Below are 23134 nucleotides of genomic sequence, written 5' to 3'. Positions count from 1 at the left end.
ATTTCAGCAACTGGTGGATTTTAAATGAAGGAATCTCAGTGTCTCTTCATCTCAATTATAGTGACTGTTAAACCATGATTGGTTATAGTAAACACCCATCCGATTCATTAATGTCTTTCAGGGAAGGAAATCTGCCATTCTTACCTGTTTTGATCTACATGTGACTTAATGATGACTTAGTGGCTTTAGCAAGCCACTCAATTCAAGGGCACTCAAGAATGGCAACAAATACTGGTCTTGCCAGTGACATCCACAAAGAATTAAAATAAAACTGAGGAAACTCTCCAATGTGATGTGCAAAACCACTACAGTGTTAAATAGTACAGATTCAGAAAAGCTTCTAGCAGGTTAAAGCAGGTATTCAAGAAGCATTGTTAGCCATCATCAAAAGCAGAATTGTATTCAATCACAATCATTAACCTGATGGCCAGTGTTCAACAGTTGGTGATCAATACCGGGTCTTTGGGAAATCACAGAGAACACGCCATAGGTAGCATTAGATATGCCTAAAGGTGAGGTGCCAACATCGTGAGGCTATCACACAGAACTGCATGCATGCTGAAAAGGAGAAGCAGCATCTAACAGATAGGACTAAATGATCCCTTAAACAAAGCCCTGCAGTCCTGCCATATCCAATCACACCACACAAGTGCCAAGCAATGACCACCTCCAATTAGACAGAATCTAATCATCATTCTTTGACATCTCTTCCCATTGTGCGGGTATGCATCAATCAGAAATTGAACTGGAAGGGCCTTATAAATGCAGTAGTTGGAAAAGCATACAACAGGTTGGAAATTGTGACAAATAACTCACTCTCCAAAGCCTTCCACTATCTACAAGATAAAGATCAGCAGTGTAATGAAATGCTCCCCATTAGTCTGGATGAATGCAGCCCCAGCAATACTCAAGAGGTTTGACACACCATATATTGATTGGAGCCCCTTCAACCATTTTAAATACTATCTCTACCACTGATGCACAGTGGCAGCAGTGTGTACCATCTGCCAGGCTCACTGCATTAATTCACCAAGGCTCCTTCAATGGCAGCTTCCATCTACAAAGACAAGGACAGCAAAAACATGGGAACACCACTTCCTGCAAGTTCCCTTCCAAGCCACTCACTATCCTGACCATTCTTACACTTTTGATGGGTCAAATTCCTGGAATTCCCTTCCGAAAACCTCTGTAGGTCTCCACACAGCATATGGACGGCAGTGATTCAAGAAGACAGCTCATCTTCTCAAAGGATGGGCAGTGAATGCCTACATCCCTGAAATGAATAAGACATTGGATATAGTGTTCATGTACTGTGGAAAGAGATGAAATGGATGAGTAGACTCTATGAAAGCATATAATTTTATTTTTTGTAATTACCAAGAAACCTGCATGAAATATGAAGCCCTTTAGGCAGGATGTGAATTAGCGGCTGGTTTAGGAAAACAATCCTGACCTCCTTGAACTCAGGAAGTTGGAGAGTGTGTGGGGTTGTGTCAGACGACTTCATTTGTGTTGCAATGCATGAGTTGCTGGAATTGAAAATAAACCTGTTTAACTCCTAAAAGGATATGTGGCAACCATCTGTGTTTTATATTCACCGAGCATATGAATCCTTTCCCCAGTTGTCAGTGCTTTATTTTCAACAGACAGAGAGGGAAAGTAACAGAGAGAAAGAGGAGAGTAACAGACAGCATGGGGCAATAGCAGAAAAATTAAGCATGGAAGAACAGGTGTATCAGTAGGAATTCGGCCCATCGAGTCTGCTGCACCACTCAAATCAATCAAGGCTGTCCCTCCCATTAATTCTCCATCTCTTTAATGTCCAACTATCTGTTATCCTCGGTCTTTAATATTGTCCATGATTGAGACTCCAGGAGGACAGAATTCCAGACAGCCACAGCCCTCTGAATTAAGACACTTCACCCCACCTCAGTTCTAAATGGCCGAGCCTTTTTACAGAGTTAGTGACCCATGTCCCAGACTCTCCAACCTCTCAGCACCCAGCCTGTCAAAATGCCCAAAAACGTCTGTTTTAATGAGATTACTTCTCATCGTTTTAAACTCTCGAAAGCAAAGGATTATTTCGTGAGGAGAACAGAGAGGAGAAGTAACAAATAGAGGGGAAAAGAGACAGCCAGAGAGAGAAACGCATTGGATGTGGGGGTTTGTTGTGTCTCTTGCACTCTTTGCTCACAGGCGTTTTAATTCGGGCTCAACAGGGAACCTCATGGCAGCGAGCAACAGCATCATGAAGACATTCCATATGAGTGAGAGGTTTTAATGTGAGGGGTTGCAAGTAACTTCCTGCTCTCCCTTCCCCTATCTCCCTCCTTGTGGACACATAGTTGCAAGAGTCCTGAGTACAGGACGGTGTTTGACAGAAGTCTAGGAAAAGGCAGAGGTGTAGAATAACGACTGTAACTGAAAAGTGCAAAATGGAGAAGCAATGTGAGGAGAGAAAAAAAGGGAAAAGGGAAAGGTCATACCGTAACAGTCAATAAAATGTGGAGCTGGAAAGGCACAGCAGGTCAGGCAGGAGTGGAGAAAGTCAATGTTTCAGGTCAGGATCCTTCATCAGACTGGGGAGGGGGAAGGGAGTTGAGAAAAGGTAGGTGGGATGGTGATAGGTGGATGCAGTAAGCGGTTGATGGTGATTGGTCAGTGGGAAGGGTGGAGCAGATACGTGAGGAGTAAGATGGACAGGTTAGGTACAGTCGGGGAGGAGGGGAGGCTGGACATGGGATAAGGATTGGGGTGGGGAGATTTTGTAGCTGGTGAACTCAATGCTAAGGCCATTGGGCTGTAAGCTCCCAAGGCAGAATCTGAAGTGTTATTCCTGACTCTGTGTTAAGGCCATAGGGTTGTAAACTCCCAGTAGCAGTACTTACACTATACAGTAAACTGTGCAGGAAGAAATAAATGGGTCTTGTAAAAAATATAAATTAATAATCTTGGGCAAACTTAATCTACATGACAATTGGACTAAGTGGATTATTTTTCCTTATTTATTCAGGGGAAGTGAGCTTTTGCTGGCTGGGTCAGCATTTATTACCCATTCCTCTTTGTTCTTGAGAAGATGGTGATAAGCAGTTGGCTGGAACAGCACAAATCCATATGGTGAAGGGACAGTCACATTTCCTTTAGGAAGGGAGTTCATGACTTTTGACCCAGTGACACTGAAGAAGCGGCAATTTAGTTCCAAGTTAGGATGGTGTGTGACTAAAAGGGGATCTTGCAGGTAGCAGTTTTCCCATTTATTTGCTATCCTTGTGTGGTAGAGGTCATGGAGTTGAAAGGCACTATCTCAAGGAGCCTTGGTTGAGTTGTTGCAATGTATTTTGTAGATTGTATATGCTACTGCTACTGTTCATCAGTGATGAAGGAGCAAATGTCAAAGATGGTGGGCAGGGTGTCAGTCAAGCAGGCTGCTTTGTTCTGGATGTTGTCAAGCCTCCTGAGTGCTTTTGAAGCTGCCCTCATCAAGGCAAACAGACCTTGCACAGGGCTGAATGTGCCATTGCCAATCCCAGTGCCTTAGTTGTTGTTCGTTGGTCAATCCAGTTTTCTTCCTTGTATCAGACTTTGTAGCACTTAGGTACAGTTGACTGGCATGCTTGGCCAATCCTGAGGTTCGATAAAAGTTAATCACATTGCTATGGGCCTGGAGTCACAGGTAAGCCAGTTGTGGATCGTAGGCATTCCTTCCTGAATGGACATTAGTGAGTCAAATGGGTTTTTACAAAAATCAGAACAGGTTTCATGGCCACCATTAGACCTGCCTTTAATACCAGATAATAAAATTGAATTCCGATTTCACTTTCTGCAACAGTGGGAATAAACTCATATTGTCTGGGTTACAAATCCAGTGATAATACCACAGCATATCACCATGGTGAATCACATGTAGGCCAGACCAAGTAAGAGAGGCAGATTTCCTTCTCCTAAAGGATAATATTGAACCAGAAAGGCTCTTGCACTTATTGACACTAAACTTAATTCTAGACTTATTAACTGAATTTAAATCCAACCAGCTCCCTTCATGTGGGATTTGAACGTTTGACCACAACCAGTAGCCTGGGTCTCTGGATTACTAGTTCAGTGACATTAACACTGTACCACCATTTCTCCCATCCAAAGGTAACCTGGTTAATGAGTTCATTCAGTATATTCAGACTATTTCTTAGAGCAATATGTTCAGGCAACAAATTGGCAGCAGGCTATTCTGGACATGATAATGTGCAATGAGAAATGGTTAATAATAAATTTGACATAAAGGAATCATAGAAACAGAAACAATGAGCAGGAGTAGGCCATTCTAATCTTTGACCCTGTTCCAGTATTCTACATTATTATTGCTGATCCTCTATCTCAATTCCGCATTCCCACTTCCTTAAATATACTCAGAATTCCAGCCTCCGCAGCCTTCTATGGTTGAGAATTCCATGGGTTCATTACTCCTTGAGTGAAGAAATGTTCTCTCCTCACAGTTCTAAATGGCCTATTCAATATTCTGAGATTGTGACTCCCAGGTCTAAACTCCACAAACCAGCAAAACATCCTTCCCACTTCTGGTGTGTCTAACCCCTTTCGTATTTTACATTTCAATCCGGTCGCCTCTCCTCTTTCTAAACTCTAATGAATACCGATCCGGTTGAATCAATCTCTCTGCATGCAACAGTCATGACAACTCCGGTATCAGCCCAATAAATCTTTGCTGCACTCCCTCTACAGCAAATACATCCTGTCTTAGGTATATCAAAACTGCGTGCAATGCTTTAGGTATGTTCTCACCAAGGCCCTGCGTAACTGCAGTAGGACGTCCCTAGTTCTGAACTCCAAACCTCTTGCAATGAAGGCCAATATACTATTTGCCTTCCCAATTGCTTGCTACACTGACCTTCTACTTTCATTGAATGGCGTACAAGGACACTCCAATCCTTTTCTTTACCCACATTTCCAATACAGTCAATACTACGTGTCCGCCAGGGTTCTGTTCCTGACAATCCCTATGAATTATGAAATTCTCGAGTGCTGAGCTCATTTAAAATAAGTTAAAATGGTTAAGAATATTATGGATATGCTTTTTTGCCCGTGGATGTTAATTCTTGTTGTTAGATATTTTTTGTCGTGGGTAGGCAAATTTGCAATTCATGATTTTGCAGATACAGAGGATTTACTATATATCCACTATTTAATTTTGCCCACTAGCCTCTAATGTGGGATCTTATTACTAAATCTTCTTGGAATCCAAATGCACCCATTGTTCTCCCTTATCTCTTCTGCTGGTTACATTCTCAAAAAACTCCAGTAAATAAGTTAAACATGATTTCCCTTTCATAAACTCATGCTGATTTTGTCTAATTCCCTTAATGTTTTCCAAATGTTCTGTTATCATGCATTTTATAAAAACAAAATCCAGCATTTGCTCTACTGGTATGTTATCCTTTTATTCCCTTTCCCTCCTTTTTTAAATAGTAGGATTATATTTGCCACCACCACCCGTAGAAACTACTCCAGAATTTATAGAATTTTGGAAGATGCCCACCAACACATTCAATATTTTCAGGTCACGTCCTTCAATATAGATTATCAGGTTCTGGGGATTTGTCAGCCTTGAACCCCATTAATTTTCCACCATCATAGTTTCACTGATACCAATTTTTAAAAATTCATACCTCTCGCTAGACCCATAGTTCCTTAATGTTTTTGGGAAATTATTTGTGTCCTTTTTTATGAAGACAAAGCCAAATTATGTGTTCAGTTCTTCCATTTCTTTATTCCCCATTATAATTTCCCTCTCTGACTGTAAGGGATCTACATTTGTCTTTGCTAAGCTTTTTATATTCACAAAACTACAGAAGTTTTTACAGTCAGTATTTATGTCCTCTCCAAGTAACCTAGCATACTTTATTCTACCTGCTAATCAATCTTTTTGCCCTGTTCCAGTTTCCAGGCTTGCTGCTTTCTCTGGCAATTAATGCATCTCCTGTTTGATTCTAATACTGTCCCTAATTTCTTTCATTAGCTATATTTTAACCACCTTTCCTGTTTTATTTTTGCACCAGTGAGAATCAAACAATGGTTGTAATATATGCATATTTTCCTCAATTATTAGCCATTGTCTATCCACTGGCCACCCTTTTAGTAAGGTTCCCCAAACTATCATTCCCAACTTGTGCCTCATACCCTTGTAGTCCCCTTTACTAAAATTCAGGACCTTAGCTTTGGATTCAGTTCCTTCACACTCCATCTTAATCAACAAGTAACAATTCCTTCCTGAACACTGATATCCTTGTACATTAGTTTCCCATCCTTGGTCACCCTGCAGCTTTGTAATTGCTACTGTAACATAACTGCGTATACATTTACACTGTTCATCCATCGACCTCATTGTGAATGCTCCATGCATTAAGACACAATGCCTTTACACTTGTCTTTTTAACCTTTTAATCATTTCAGCTCCCTTTTGCACAATGGCTCCCTTTATTTTTCACCTTTGTTTTACCTACCTTCTACTTTTGTGCCTTTTGTTTATATCTGTATTTCTCCCTTTTCCGTCTCCCTGCTCAGGTTCACATCTCCTAGCCATTCGAGGTTAATCCCTCTCCAACAGCACAAGCAAACAGTCCCCAAGGTCATTGAACCCGTTCAGCTCAGCACCACTAAGCAATAGTGATCATAACATGATGGAATTTCACTTTGAGACTGAACAGTGTGGGTCAAAGACTAGTGTTTTAAACCTAAATCAGTTAATAAAGGTTTGAATGTAGAGTTGGCCAAGATTAACCGGGAATCTCTTTTGGAGAAGCATGTATCATCCATTGCTTAAGTAAAGAGTAGTATCAAGTTCAACAAACAGAAGACATTGCATGAACTTCCGATCTCTCCACCGCTGACACTCAATAGCAGCAGTGTGTACCACCTACAGTATACACTGCACAAGTTCACCAAGGCTCCCAAATCCATAACCACTTCCATCTGGAAGGAAAAAGACAGCAGATACATTGGAACACCACCACCTCCAAGTTCCGTTCTAAGCCACATACCATCCTGATTAGAAATATATATGAGAAATATATTTCGCTGTCATTGGGTCAAACTCTTGGAATTACCTCTGTAATGGGACTGTGGATCTCCCTCCATTGACTGCAGTGGTTCAATAAGGCAGATTGACGCCACCTTCTTGCAGGCATTTAGGGATGGGCAATAAATGCTGTCCCAGCCAATGCTACCCACATACGATGAATGAATTAAAGATAAATTGGAAGCCAAATCTGTGAAGATTAGTAGCAGGCCAGGAGATTGGGTAGATTTTAGGATCCAGCAAAAAATGCCTAATAGAAAGATGAAGAAATTCGATGATGAGAGATTGGGGTGTTGATATTTGCAGAATAGCATGTTCAATCAACATCCCATCTCCATGCGCTTTCATTGGAGGTGGACGTACAATGACAGCAGCAATCCATTCATCAGCGCGGCTTGTTCATTTGTCCAATTAATTCCTGGCTTAGCAACATGTTTCAGAAACCACACCACAGATACTACCTAACCAGTTGAACACTTATGGTAGTTTCTAATTTCATCATAAGAAACAGAGGTTTTGATCATGCATGTGTGTGTGCATGTATGTGCCTGTGTGTGTGTGTTTGTGTGTGTCTATATTATAAGAAATAAAAGCTTGCATTTATATAGTGCTTTTCACAACTTCCATCCAACCAAAAGTGCAGTACAGTCAGTGAAATACTATATTAGGATGAAAGTGTGTTGGACTGAGATTCTTACTCATGACAAGAGTCTGTGCTTGGGATTTTAACATGGGGAAGCACAGTTCTGGCTGATGAGGAAGCTCTCTCGATCTTACTGCTTGGTACAGATATGTTGGAAGAATGGATAGGGGTTAATTCGCCCATTGAGTCACATTGTTATGCACCTTCCTTGGCCTTCGGATCATGAGTTGGGACATGAACCCAGAACTTCTGGCCCAGAGGTACCAACATGAAGAGTGACCTCCTTTTTCAATATATTCATTGTCATCGCAGGAAACACTGCTGTTAGTTTTGCACAGCCGGATCCCACAAGTGCCAATGTGTTAGAGATGAGACAATCTGTTTGATGTGAGTTTGGCGACAAGAGAATGATTGGCTCAGCCATTGGAGACAACTCTGAGAATAAAATGGCCATGGGACCTTCAACAGAAGTGCAGCACCCCCTCAGTGCAGTGAGCGTCAACATGAATTATGTGATCAAAGCTTTGGACTGGGTCTTGTGGTACAGAGTCAGGAATGTAACCAGTGAGTGACAATCCACACCAAGCTATCTCAATCCTCATGTAAGGTATGCAGGAGCATTTTGGTACATTAGAATTATCAATATGACTAAAAGGACATAGAGACGCTGAGGAAATTACAAGCACTGTGAAGAAGATACTAGAAATGTAAAGTTGAATATGTTATAGTTTGGGTTTTTCAGATCTTTATAGGAATTCAGGCCAGATGTCATACAGTACAGAAGAGGCCCTTGGACCCACTTATTCCGTACTGCCAAAACTACACCAATCGACATTGGTCCCACTCTCCAGCACTAGGCCCATAGCCTTGAATGCTGTGACATTTCAAGGGCTCACCCAAGTAGTTTTTAAACATGGTCACGTTAACTACCTTAACTACTCCTCCACACAGTGCATTTCAGATTCCCATCACCCTGTGGGTGAAAAAGATTTTCCTCAAATCTCCTCTAAAATCCCTGCCTTTTGTCTTGAAATTCTGCCCTTCATTATTGACACTTCAGTTAAGAAGAACAGCTGCTGTCTATTACTCTGACCATGGCACTCATAATCCTAAACACCTCTATCTGGTGCCCCCTCAATCTTCTCTGCTCCAAACAAAAGGAATCTGAGTTTATCCAGTCTCTATCCATAGCTAAAATGCTCCACTTAAAAAGCAAGTCTCCTGTATGCCTTCTGGACTTTCCTATTAATTTTCCCTGTCATCTTCAGGGGTTTGTTGATAAGTACCCCAAAATTCCCTCTGCTCCTCTGAGCTTCCTGGTGTCCTGCCATTCATTTTTATCTTGTTACCTCTCCCAAAGTGCATCACCTCTCACTGATCATGGTTAAAGCCCATCCGACCAAACCGTTTATGTCCTCCTGGAATGTAAGACCTACTTCCTCACTGCTAACCACTCAGCCAATCTTTGTGTCATCTGCAAACATACTTATCATCACCCCTGCATTCTCATATCCGTTGTTAATATGGGCAATAGGGAACCCACCACTAAAAATTGGTTTCCAGTCGCGCAAAACAGTCTTCTAGCACCACCCTCTATCTCCTAATATTCAGCCAATTTTGGATCCAATATTAATGTTAATATGTGTTTATTGTTACAGTGTACAAGATGGTAAGGAGTCTCATGCCTGTAACAGACAGAACAGACTGTAAATTTATAGACAACAATTTCTTTGCAGGGCACTGACTCATGACTACTGAGTCGCAGTGACATAGCAGCTTATCTTCATAAACATAAGCTTTGTAAAGTCTCAAGTATAACAAAGTCGACAAGAAACCAAGCCAGAAATTCAGAACAGAACTCTTTTAATTGGAGAATGGTTTAAAAATGGTCAGTCACTGATGATGAATCACATCAGAATATAAGAATTAGAAACGTCATTATTCAGACCCCGGATCCTGCTTAAGTACACAGTGAGATCATAGCTGAACTTTTACTTTGATGTCACTTTCCTGCACTATCCCATGTCCCTTGGTAAGTTTAATACATAAAAAACTATCAATCTCAGTCTTGAAGATATGTAGCAAATAAATCTCCATGGCCTTCTGAGCAATATATTCCAAGATTCACCAGCCTCTGAGTGAAACTAAGTATATTTAAAGGAAAATGAGAAAAACACCTGAGGGAGAAAGGAATAGAAGATTACAGTGATCAGATCAGATGGGGAGGGGATGAAGAGGCACAAGTGGATCATAGACACTGGCTTTGACTGAAGACCCATTCCTGCACAGGAAGTCTTTCTCTGATCTTAAATGATAAGTCACCTACTTCCAGTAAGGTGACAAAAGAGGTCATAGTTCAGGGAAAAGGAAAGGATCTGCATTTCATGAACTTAGGAGATCCAAATTATTTGCACCAATGACATACTTTTCAAAGTCAATGTTGTAATGTAAGAAAATGTGGCATCCAATTTGACCACAGCCAGTTCACATAAACAGCAAAATGTCAATGACAAGATCATCTGTTATTAGAAAGACCCAGAAGGAAACAGTAATGGGTTAGATAGAGCGAGATCGGGAGGTCCATGTGCACTTGAACACTGACATCAACCAATTGGCCAGAATGTCCTGTTTCTCTACATTATATGAGTTATGTAATCCCAAGTTGCTATATAAATGCAGGGTAAGAAGGGGGGGGGTGTGTCCAACAAATGAATGCGAAGAGGAGCAGCTTGATTTTTGTTTTCTCTCTCTCTTTGTCAATCACAGGTGATCGAGGATAACACTGGGGTCCGCAGGGTGGTGGTCACCCCACAATCACCGGAATGTTTTCCGCCCAGTTACCCATCAGCCATCTCTCCGACACATCACCTGCCTCCGTACATCACGCACCACCCGCATCTCATCCCTCACTCGCACGCGGCCTATTATCCCCCAGTCACCGGGCCAGGAGATCTACCACCTCAATTTTTTCAACATCACCTTCCACCAACAATATACGGGGAGCAAGGTAATTGGCCAGCAAGCTCACGATGTAATGTTGACAGTGACTTCAATGGAATTGGATATCACAGTCATAATGTGGTTACACAAGACATTAGTGAGACCACCTATGGAGTACTATGTACAGTTTTGGTCTCCTTTTGAAACAGGATGTAAATGTGTTGTAGCAGAAGGTTCTCATTCCTGGATTGAGGGGGATTTCTGATGAGGAATTGGGTTTAGGAAAATGAGAAATGACTTTATTGAAATGTAAAAGATCCTGAGAAGATTTGACAAGTTGGGCGCTAAAAGGATGTTTCCCATCTGTTGAGAGACTAAAACCAGGGGTCAAGGTTTAAAAATAAGGGTCCTTCCATTTAGGACGAAGATGAGGGAAGTTTCCTCCCTTGCAGAGAGTCATCGGTCTGTGGAATTCTCGGTAGAGGCAAGGCTATTACATATTTTTAAGGCAGAGGTGGAGAAATTGTTGACTAACAAAGGAGTTAAAGGATATCACATGTATGTAAGAATGTGAAATTGAGGCCACAAACAGGTAAGCCTTAATTGGATTTGGAGAAAGAAGGACTCAGCAAAAAGATTACATCATCCATGCCTAACTGAGGAATTTAAGAACAGTATCAAATTGAAAGAAAAGATTGGTCCATAGTGAGGCAGCTTGAAAAGGCTGAATGGCCTACTGTTCCTCATTTGTATACTTATATAGATTCATATAAAAACAGAGATGGCAGCGCATGTTTGTGTCTAGTTCTTGGCACCACATTTGAGGAGGTATGACAGGGCCTTTCAGAGGATTTGGAGGAGGTTATTAGATTGGAGTCAGAGATAAGAGTTTTCACTTACATGCAGAGTCTGGAGAAGGTAGGGTTGTATTCCTTAGAGCAAAGGGGCTAAGAGCTGATTCCAGACAAAGTAGATAGTAAGCAATCGTTTCAGTGGCAGGAAGGTCAGTGAACAGTGGGCACATGTTTAAGAAAATTGGCTAAAAAAGTTGAGGATCAACAAAGATTTATTTTTAAGCAGGGTCTAGTTGAATGTTGCTTTTTTTATTTGTTCTTGGGATGTGGACATCTCTGGTTGGGGAGCATTTATCGCCCATATCTGACTGCCCTGAAGAAGGGTGTGCCTTGTTGAACTCCTGCAGTCTGAAATGCTTGTAAAATGCATTGCTTGAAAAGGCAATGGAGATGGTTCCAGTAATATCATCCGAAAGAGAACTGGAAATGAAACGAAAAGGCAATATTTGCAAAGCTATTGGGGAAGAGTAAGGGAGTGAGACTCATTGGATAGGGCCTTTCAAAGAGTCATCACAGACATGATGGACAGAATTACATCGTCCTATTTTGTGTCAATCAGTGTTGCCTGCATCAAGATCTAGGCTGCCTCTTGAACTACACTTTTCTCACAAACTCTTATTTCTATTTTCTATTTCTAATACAGTCCATAGGGGCTTATAAACACAGGCCAGGTTTTTAATTCCAGATAGCTTTTGTGTTGATGTTGTTTTTTGGAACAATACATTCTGGAACTAACCAGGAAACAGACTATTATAGTCTTGGTAATGTGCAATTGGTAATGAGACAGCATGAATGAATTATCTCAAAGTAAGGATCCGCTCAGTGCAAGTGTTCATAGCATGATAGAATTTTGCATTCAGTTTGAAGGTGAGAAACCTGTGTCTGAAACAGGTGTCTTATCTTAAATAAAGGAAATGAAGACGCAGTTGGCTAAAGTGCAATGGAAAATAGGTAAGATGGTTGGAAAGCATTGGGAAATATTTAGAGAGATATTTAATAAATCTCAATAAAAGTATATTCAGTTGAGAAAGGAAGGCTGTACGAGATGGATATATCTTCCTTCCTAACTTTGGAGCTTAAGAAAATGTCAAAGAGAAAGAAAAGATGTGCAATGCAGTAAAGATTAGTGGTAGACCAAAACATTGAGAAACCAGCAAAGATGACTTAAAAGAATAAAGTGGAAGAAATTGAATGAGAAGACAAAAGCAGCAGGAAATATAGACAGTAAAAGCTTCTACAAGTACAGTAGACCCACCCCCATACCCGCGGGGGATACGTTCCAAGCCCTGCCAGGGAAGGCCGAAAGCACGGATAGGAGTGAACCCATTCATTTCAATGGGAAAAGTATCTTCCCAGCAACCTTCTGGGCCCCGGTTCTGGAACATTTCCTATAATATGTTCGGGCCACGGTAAACCACAGGTACTGAAACTGCGGAAAACGATTCTGCGGATATGGGGGTCACCCTGTATGTAAAAAAGAAGAAAGTAGCTAAAGTAAGTATTTTGGCCTTCAAATGGTGAGTTTTGGAATTTAATAATAATTCAGAAATATGGGAAAGACAGAGACTTTGATCAAGTATTTTATAGCTGTCTTCAGAGCAGAAGACACAGAAAGCATCTCAAAGACAGTAGAAAATGAAGAAGCAAAAATGAGAGAAGAACTTTAAATGAACAGATTCACTACGCCAAAACTGTTGGGCAAAATAATGAAAGTAAAAGCTGCCACGTTCCCTGGAATGAATGGCCTACATCCTAAGATCTTAAACTTAGTGTCAGCCGAGATAGTTGATTCATTGGTTCTAATCTTCCAAAATTTCCTTGATTTTGTAAAGGTCCCAATGAATTGAAAAGTGTCAAGGACGGTACTGTATCCAAAAAATGAGACAGACAGAAAGCAAGAAAGTTTAGGCCAATTAACTTAAACTTTGTTATTGGAAAAATTATAGAATCAATTAATATATAGGTAATGGTGGAATAGAGTTATTGAGCTCTACAGCAAAGAAACAAATCCTTCAGTCCAACTCATCCATGCTGACCAGGCATCCTAAATTAATCCAGTCCCATTTGTTAGTATTTGACCCATATCCCTCCAAACCCTTCCTATTCATATACCTATCCAATGCCTTTTAAATGTTGCAATTGTACCAGCCTCAACCAATTCCTCTGGCAGCTCATTCCATACACGTACCACCCTCTGTGTGAAAAAGTTGCCCTTATGTCCCTTTTAAATCTTTCCCCTCTCACCCTAAACCTATCCCCTCTAGGTTTGGACTCCCCCACCCTGGAGAAAAAACTTTGTCTATTTATCTTATCCATGCTCCTCATGATTTCATAAACCTCTATGAGGTCACCCCTCAGTCTACGATGCTCCAGGGAAAATAGCCCCAGCCTATTCAGCTTCTATCCATAGCTCAAATCCTCCAACCCTGGCAATATCCTTGTAAATCTTTTCTGAACCCATTCAAGTTTTATAACATCCTTCCTATAGCAGGGAGACCTGCTATAGAATTGCACACAGTATTGCAAAAGTGGCCTAACCAATGTCCTGAATTGCCATGACATGGCACCTCAACTCCTATACTCAATGCACTGTCCATTAAAGCAAGCATTTGAAACGTCTAATCAAATAATTAGAAAATCTTGAGACAGTCAAACATAATCATTGTGTGAAAGTGAAATTGCATTTGAAAAATGTGTTAGAGTTCTTTAAGCATCTAATAAGTAGGGAGGATAAAGGGGAACCAGTGGATGTAGTGTGTTTGGCTTTCCAGAAGAAATCCAGAAAGTGCCCACATTGAAGATTATCCCACAAGATAAGAACTCGTGGTATTAGTGTTGGTATATCACAGATAGAGGATTGGCTAAATGATCAGAGTCAGGCTAGGTAGACAAATGGGTTAAAGCAAAATGTTGGAATAAATATTACTGGACGAATAATGTGAATAAAAGAGTATATAGTGCTTAGTTGACTGGACTGGTAATCCAGAGAATATGAATTATTTGACAACTTTACAATTCTTAAGAAGTTTGGAATTAAAACCTCATTCTACACCATCTAACATCTAAATGCTGATTAATGCACAAAGATTCTACTTTTGATATTTCTTTTTCTATTTGTTTCTTCTTCTCTTTCTGTCCTTACTTCAGGTTGTGTTTTATTTTTCAACAGAATTCATCCCTCTCTATGGGATGTCCAGTTATATCACGAGGGAAGACCAATACAGTAAACATGACCGACTGCACAAAAAACTGAAGATTGATCGTCAGAACCGATTAAACAGCCCACCCTCAACCATCTACAAGAACCACATGAGCTCCTGCGCCACAATATACAATGGCTATGGGAAAGGACCATGTGTGGCAGGGGTGGGAGGGGGCGGAGGAACGGGTATCAAGAAGTCAGAACGAAGAGCTAGGAGCAGCCCCAGGATGAATGAGCAGGATATTCAAGGTAAGGATCTCTCTGGGCCCTGCAGGCACTGGGTGTGCCCAGACTGTAGATTGGCTCAAGATCAGTTGAATGCCTATTCCTCAACCCCCCTCATCCTGTCTCCTCATTCCCACCAACCCCATCACCACTCCTTAGAGTACCCACAAATCTGTGCTTCCTTCGCCACATCCCACAAACCCTCCTAATCCCACCCTGGACAGAACAAGAGAAATGTACTGACTAGTTCAGTATGAACACTGTGGTGCCTCCATGTTCAACTCACAAAAGCTCTATTGACTGCATTGTCCAGGCCTGTGACCTCAACCATGAAGAAGGACAAGGGCAGCACAAGCAGGGCAGATCAGGAAACAGTGGTAATGTCATTGGAGGCTAACGTGGGTTCATATCATGCCATGACAACTAATGAAATTGAAATTCAATGAGTACATATCTAAATCAAATCTCAATAATAGGGTCATACAGCACAGAAACAGACCCTTCAGTCCCAGTCCATGTCGACCATAATCCCAAGCTAATTCAACCTGCCTGCACTTGGCGCATATGCCTCCAAACATTTCTTATTCATATACACATCCAAATGTCTTATAAATGTTGTAGTGTACCCACATCCATTGATTCATCTGGAAGTTCATTCCACACATGACTCACTCTCTGTGTTAAAAAACATTGTTCCCTCTTTTAAATTTTGCTCCTCTCACCTTAAAAATATGGCCCCAGTCTTGAAATCCCCCACCTGCCACGATATACAATGGCTGTGGGAAGAGACCGTGTGCGGCAGGTGAGTAGTGACGGTGGTGGTGGGGAGAGGCCGCAGAGGAACGGGTATCATGAAGTCAGGATGAAGGGCAAGGAGCAGCCCCAGGATGAAGGAGCAGAATGTGCAAGGTAAGGATCTCACTGTGGGACTTGCAGGCACTGTGTTTGCTCAGCCTGTAGATTGGCTCACCTTATGTATGCCCCTTATGATTTTATACACCTCTATAAGGTACCCCCTCAGCTCCTATACTCCAGCCGATCTAGCCTCTCCTTATAACTCATGACCATGATAGCAATCATTAATTGGCACAAACCCATTTGGTTCCTTAGAGAAGGAAATCTGCTGTCCTTACCGGTTTGGCCTACATGTGACTCCAGACCCACAACAATATGGCTGACTCTTAACTGTCCTTTGAAGTGGCCTAAAAAGCCAATCAGTTTAACAGCAACAGGGGTAAGCAACAAATGCTAGCCTTGCCAGTGAGGTCCACAGACCACGACAGAATGAAAACACATACCTCTACCTATAAGATCCACAACCCCTCCCCTGCCCGCATGCCATTCCTTCAGTGTCACTGGGTCAAATTCCTGGGATTCCCTTCCCTTCATCAGGAAGCGCTTTTGTCCGAAACGTTGACTTTCCTGCTCCTCGGATGCTGCCTGATCTGTTGTACGTTTCCAGCACCACTCTAATCTAAACTATATCACAAATACATGTGGCCCCAGCACTCTTCCCTATGGCACTCGCTAAATTGCCAACTTAAAAATACCCTCCTCCTTATCCCAACTCTCTGTCTTCTATTAGTTAGCCAATCCTCTCTCCATGCTATATATCCATGCCATGGGATCTTACCTTGCTAACTAGGCTGGCATGCGGCAAATTATCAAGTGCCTTTTGGAATTAACATTCCTACTTCCTCTCTGCTTGCACGCTACCTCCCCCTCACTCCCCTTCGGGCTGGTATCTATGGTTCAGATCCCGAGTACCTCCGCAATTCAACAGTCAACATTGGACAGTGAGGATCCAAAATTTTATGGACGTATTGCTTTGCTGGATGTGAACATTTCTAGCTGAGACAGCACTCATTGCCCTTGAGAAGGTGGTGCTGAGCTGCCTTCTTGAACTGCTGCAGTCCATGTGCTATCACTAAACCCACAATGCTATTAGGGAGGGAATTCCAGGAATGTGACCCAGTGACACTGAAGGAATGGCATGGGGGCAGGGGAGGGGTGGTGGATCTTATAGGTAGAGGTATGTGTTTTCATTCTGTCGTGGTCTGTGGGCCTCACTGGCAAGGCTAGCATTTGTTGCTTGCCCCTGTTGCTGTTAAACTGATTGGCTTTTTAGGCCACTTCAAAGGATAGTTAAGAGTCAGCCATAGTGTTGTGGGTCTGGAGTCACATGTAGGCCAGACCGGTAAGGACAGCAGATTTCCTTCTCTAAGGAACTAAATGGGTTTGTGCCAATTAATGATTGCTATCATGGTCATGAGTTATAAGGAGTGGCTAGATCGACTGGGACTTCTTTCCCTGGAGTATAGGAGCTGAGGGGGTACCTTATAGAGGTGTATAAAATCATAAGGGGCATACATAAGGTGAGCCAATCTACAGGTTGAGCAAACACAGTGCCTGCAAGTCCCACAGTGAGATCCTTACCTTGCACATTCTGCTCCTTCATCCTGGGGCTGCTCCTTGCCCTTCATCCTGACTTCATGATACCCGTTCCTCTGCGGCCCCTCCCCACCACCACCGCCACTACTCACCTGCCGCACATGGTCTCTTCCCACAGCCACCGTATATTGTGGCAGGTGGGGGATTTCAAGACTGGGGCCATATTTTTAAGATGCTGCCTGACCTGCCCTGCTTTTCCTGCACCACTCTAATCTAGACTCTGGTTTCCAGCATCTGCAGTCCTTGTTTTTACCTATTTGTGATATAGTGGCTAGGGTGAGAAAAGTCAATCTATAATAGCCAGGTTTGTAACTGACACAAAAATAGATGGGAAATTGTTTTTCCTTGTGGGACAATCCGGGACCAGAGGGCATCATCTTAAAGTGAGGGGTATGGCAGGAATAAGGAGAAATTTCTACTCTGAGGACAGTGAATCTGTAGGATCTTTACCAGAAGGAGGGCTGTAGACATTGACTCATTAAGTCTATTCAGGACTGAGATAGACAGGTTTTTAATCAGTAAAGGAATCAAGAATTATGAGACAAAGACAGGAAAGTGGAGTAAAGGACCATCAGATCTGCCAGGATTGGCAGAACAGACTAGATGGGCCAAATGGCCTATTTTTGCCACCACATCTTATGGTCCAATGGTCTTGTGAAGGAAAATAGGGTGATGCCAAACAGGGATTAATTGAAGAGTGACTGCCCCAACACCTCCTTCACCCAGTTGCCCAGACCAGCAACTGCTGAGAACACCCCCCTCCCCCCTACATCTGTAATTTACCCCCCTCCCCCACCATTTGGATGGTAGCAGACAGCCTCTGGTCTCCATCCCCCGCCCGTCCAAAGTGCAACAAGATCGCGTGTCTTCACCAGAAATTGCTCTGCTTTGTAAGACATCGGTTGCCACAGCGACTGAATTTTTGTCAACTGAGGAAAGACTATCAGTTACCAGACTGACAAAGCACAACATACCTCCTTGTTTCAGGAATTCCCCAGGACACACTGTTGCCTTGTACTCAGCTGTGATGTGTTTTTCTCTCTCTCTCTCTCGATCACGCTCTCTCTTTCTCTCACTCACAGTCTGATCTTAAGCCCATTCCTCATCACCCTCCTCCTTCCTGGGTAACATCTCCAGTCTTGTTTGAATCTTTCATGTAAACTGTACAAGACGAGACATTCCTCAGAGAAGAGGAAATGCACTGTGGTCAATTGGCTTTCCAGCAGTGTATTTACACAATATGTTCTGTGTCTTATTTTTCAGACCCTGAGAATGTTTCATGTGTGAGACACAGAGAGTTAGCAGTGTTTTGAGTCAAGCACATGCCATGTATATTGTGGACGCACACACATACGTGTCAGAGGTTGTATGCTCCATGAGCCATATGTCTGTGTGGAAGTGCATGTGTGAGAGGGTGTAGTATGTGTCACGATATTGTGCTGGAAATCAAACCCCACTATTACCAGATTCATCACAGTTATGAAAATTTGATTAAAATTGACTTCCTGTCTAATTCAGGTTAAAAGGTTATGCATACCAGGTAGTTACCATTATCATGCAAATCATTATTTGTTGTAAACAAACTATTGCTAAGTTATCCCTCTCTAACTTGAACTCTACCCCTTTTTTAAAACTCCCATACACATACAAACTGACACACAAAGGGACAAATGTATTGTGGATATGGAAGATAAAAAACAAGTTACTGGACTAGCAATCTTTTCCAGCACCACACTCTTGCCTAGCAATCCAGTACCTCAGCTGATGTTCTGAGGACCTGGGTCCTAAAGGACCAGAAGTAGGCAAATCTGTCCATTGGGTCTGCTCTAACAATCAATGAGATTGTGGCCGTCCTGGTAATTCTAAACTCCTCTTCCCTTCCTTTACCTCATAACCCTTGATTCCTTGACTGATGAAAAATCTCTATCTGTCGGAGTAACCGGAATGCAAAGTACTGGGCTAATGGGAAGATTCTTGGTAGTGTAGATGAGCAGAGAGATCTCGGTGTCCAGGTACACAGATCCTTGAAAGTTGCCACCCAGGTTGACAGGGTTGTTAAGAAGGCATGCAGTGTTAGCTTTTATTAATAGAGGGATCGAATTCCAGAACCATGAGGTTATGCTAGAGCTGTACAAAACTCTGGTGCGACCGCACTTGGGGTATTGTGTACAGTTCTAGTCACCGCATTATAAGAAGGATATGGAAGCTATGGAAAGGGTGCAGAGGAGATTTACTAGGATGTTGCCTGGTATGGAGGGAAGGTCTTACGAGGAAAGGGCTGACGGACTTGAGGCTGTTTCCGTTAGAGAGAAGAAGGTTGAGAGGTGACTTAATAGAGACATATAAGATAATGAGAGGGTTAGAGAGGGTGGACAGGGAGAGCCTTTTTCCAAGTATGGTGATGGCGAGCATGAGGAGTGATAGATATAGGACAGATGTCAGGAGTAGTTTCTTTACTCAGAGAGAAGTAAGGGTGTGGAATGCTTTGCCTACAATGTAGTAGATTCGCCAACTTTAAGTACATTTAAGTCTTCAGTGGACAAGTGTATGGGCGTACATGGAATAGTGTAGGTTAGATGGGCTTCAGATTGGTGTGACAGGTCGGCGCAACATCGAGGGCCGAAGGGCCTGTACTGCGCTGTAATGTTCTATGTTCCATGAAAATATCTAATTATCTAGCCTCAAAAGCCCTCTGCAATAAAGAATTCCACCAGAGTCACAATCCCTTGGGGTAGAAATTCCTCTTCATTCTGTGCTAAATGTGTGAGCCCTATTTTGAGATTATACCCTCTAGTTCTAGATTGTCCCACGAGGGGGAAATAACCATTCCGCATCTACATTGGTCCTTTATGCGTCCGATGCATTTCAATAAAGTCACCTGTCATTCTTCTGTACTCTACCGAGCACAGGCCAAATCTACTCAGCCTCTCCTCAGAAGACAGACCCTTCATACCTGGTATCAGTGTGGTGTCTGGCACTTTACCAGAAGCTAAGGATTCCTGGAAGATTTCTACCGGTGCATCCATTATCTCTGTAGTGACTTTATTCAATATAATGCAAAGTTTCCCTTCAGGCTCAAGGGTCTTATCGGCGATTAGCCCCATTAATTTTTCTCCAGTGGTAGTTGTTGTTTTTGTTTCTTTTCCCCCCCTTGATCATTTAGAAATTTTGGAATGCTATTAATGCATTCTACTTTGAAGGCTGATGCAAAGTATTTCTTGCTTTCTTATTATTATTTCTCCAGTCTCATTATCTAAGGTACCTATATTCACTTTAGCTTCTCTCTCCCTTTTGATACAGTTAAAGAAACTCATAAAGTAATTTAAAGAAGCTCTTATCCCACATCATGGCCTATGATGACATTTGAATTCAATAAAAAGCTGGGATAGAGAACTGGCCTAATGGTAATTATATAACTGTTGTCAATTGTTGTAAAAATCCATCTCATTCACTAATGTCCTTTAGGGAATGAAATCTGCCGTCCTTAATTAGTATGGCCTACGTGTGACCACACACGCACACACAGACACACACCCTCACCCCGGGCTCCTGTAACACATGTAATTACAACTGTATTGTTCCTGGAGATATGCAGGCGAGGTGGATTAGCCATAGTAAAGGTGAGGTTATGGGGATCGGGTACAAGGCTGGATTTGGTGGGATGTTTTTTGCGGGCTTGGTATGAGCCAAGTGACCTTTTTCCACACTGTAGGGTTTCTATGTAATTGTGACATCGTCTTGCAGAGTTTTCTTGTTTTATAGCAGATTTTCCCACTTCACAGTCCGTAGTCCGAGAAAGAAATTGATCTTTATACTCATGTGAAAGTGAGCACAAGAAATATGTATATGTGACCGTGTGCAAGTTTATAACAGTGTGTTTGTATTAGTGTATATGCATTTGTGAGAGAGTGACTGTGATTTATGTGAGAACATGAGCGCCTGTAACAGAGACTGAGTATTTGTTTGCACGTTTGTGTGAGAGTGAGTCAGTGTTTATTGATTAGATTCCCTACAGTGTGGAAACAGGACCTTCGGCCCAAAAAGTCCACACCGATCCTCCGAAGAGCAACCCTCTCAGACCCATTTCCCTTTTCACCTAACACTACGGTCAATTTAGCATGGCCAATTTACCTCACCTGTGGGTGGAAACCCATGCAGACACAGGGAGAACATGCAAACTCCACATAGACAGTTGCCTGAGGTGGGAATTGAACCCAGGTCTCTGGTGCTGTGAGGCTAACCACTGTGCCACCTTGCTACCCATTTATGTGAGTGAATTTGTGTGAGAGAGTGTTTGTGTGGGAGAGTGTGATGTTGAAAGGGTCATCCAGTGAGGACACATTGAGTAAATTGAGCCTAAATTCTCTTGGAGATTAGACTGATGAGAATGAAAATTCTTGGATAGTTTAATAGGGGAGATACGGACAGACTGCTTCCCCCTATTGGTTGAAGGTTGTAGTTTCAGGATTAAGGGCTCAGCCATTTTGGATTAAGATGAAGAGACATTTCCTCATTGACAGGGTGTTAATTTTTGGAATGTTCTATCCCAGAAGGCTGTGGATGCACAATGCTCAGTCACTGACAGTATCCAGTACACTGGGTCACAGATATTCAGGCGCTTGGGGAATTGGAGATCCGGCAGAAACATAGTGTTGTGGTCAAGAATCAGCCATGAACGGTGTGGCTTACTCATTGCAATTCTTTCATTTTTGGGGCATCATCCACTCCATTCCAAAGCCCACTACCCTCCTCCCCTCCCATCCCATGTCACCAATCAGTCTCCAGCCATCTTTCATTGTGGGTGTTGGACATTGCAAAGCCATTCACAATGAATGAAGTACATTTTGAGTGAACCCAAAAACACCGCCGCCAATTTGTGCAATTGTGCACAGCAAGATCCCACATGCATCACCGTGGTAGCGACCAAGTGATCTAGCTTTAGTGATGTTGACGGAAATGTTAAGCCAGTGAACTCTTCTATTCCCTCTTCAGCGGGTGGTGCTGGGTGGGGGTGCGATTTTATGGGGAGGACAGATCTCGGGAATTCATTACCTTCTTCGAAAGGTGACATTTCTGACAGCTTGGCACTCCCTCAGTGCAGCACTGCAAGTGTCAGCTCTTGATTTTATGCTCAGGACCATGACGTAGGACTTGAACCCTTAACTTTCTCGGTCAGTTTTGAATGAGCTTGGACTATGTCCAAGCTGATAGTGCTTTTGGGTTGCAGTGGTAGTGCCTGGACCAGGCGATCCAGGTACAGAGCCCAACTGCTCCACAGGTGTGTAATAGCCTCTCTGAAAAAGTTAATGAGAAAATATCCATGTCCAACCTGGTCACCCATCATTGAGCACACCCAACTTCATTGTCCTTTCCTCAATGAGGCATCATGGGTAGGGTATTTGAAGATGCTGGTACACACCGAGGATAAGAATGGTTTGTCTCATTTAAACTGGATTTCCTATTGCACAGACATTGGGAAATGTAATGATAGCTTTCACTCACTGAAATATTACTGAATTGTAATTCCCTTTAAACATTTAGAATAGGTTCTTATTAAGGAAAGGAAATGTGATGGTTAACATGCAGCACACAATTGCAAAAAGACTGACCTGTGGCAACTTCTAAGACAAAAGTCATTGATGATATAACCTTGTGCTGTGGATAAAGGGGAACAAGATGGTGAAGTGTATTTAGATTTTCAAAAACCACTTGATAAAGTGCCACATTCATTATTG

At 42.3% G+C, this 23134-nt stretch overlaps 1 protein-coding gene across 4 annotated transcripts in view; it reads left to right on the top strand.

Moving 5' to 3' along the window:
• The window catches only part of fndc3ba (fibronectin type III domain containing 3Ba), a 352878-nt gene that overhangs the window by 206008 nt on the left and 123736 nt on the right, over positions 1 to 23134 (top strand). For all 4 annotated transcript variants that reach the window (XM_087993367.1, XM_043702595.2, XM_087993369.1 and 1 more), the window contains 2 exons: positions 10494 to 10734; positions 14691 to 14972. In XM_087993367.1, the coding sequence (XP_087849493.1) occupies positions 10494 to 10734; positions 14691 to 14972 (523 nt within the window). The remainder of the gene's footprint in view (positions 1 to 10493; positions 10735 to 14690; positions 14973 to 23134) is intronic.

The sequence above is a fragment of the Chiloscyllium plagiosum genome, unplaced genomic scaffold (genome assembly GCF_037043375.1).
Source record: "Chiloscyllium plagiosum isolate Xiang-an unplaced genomic scaffold, Cpla_swu_hap1 HiC_scaffold_13, whole genome shotgun sequence".
Classification (NCBI taxonomy): domain Eukaryota; kingdom Metazoa; phylum Chordata; class Chondrichthyes; order Orectolobiformes; family Hemiscylliidae; genus Chiloscyllium; species Chiloscyllium plagiosum.
The sequence above is the reverse complement of the archived record's forward strand: the minus strand, read 5'-3'. Positions and strand labels throughout refer to the sequence as shown.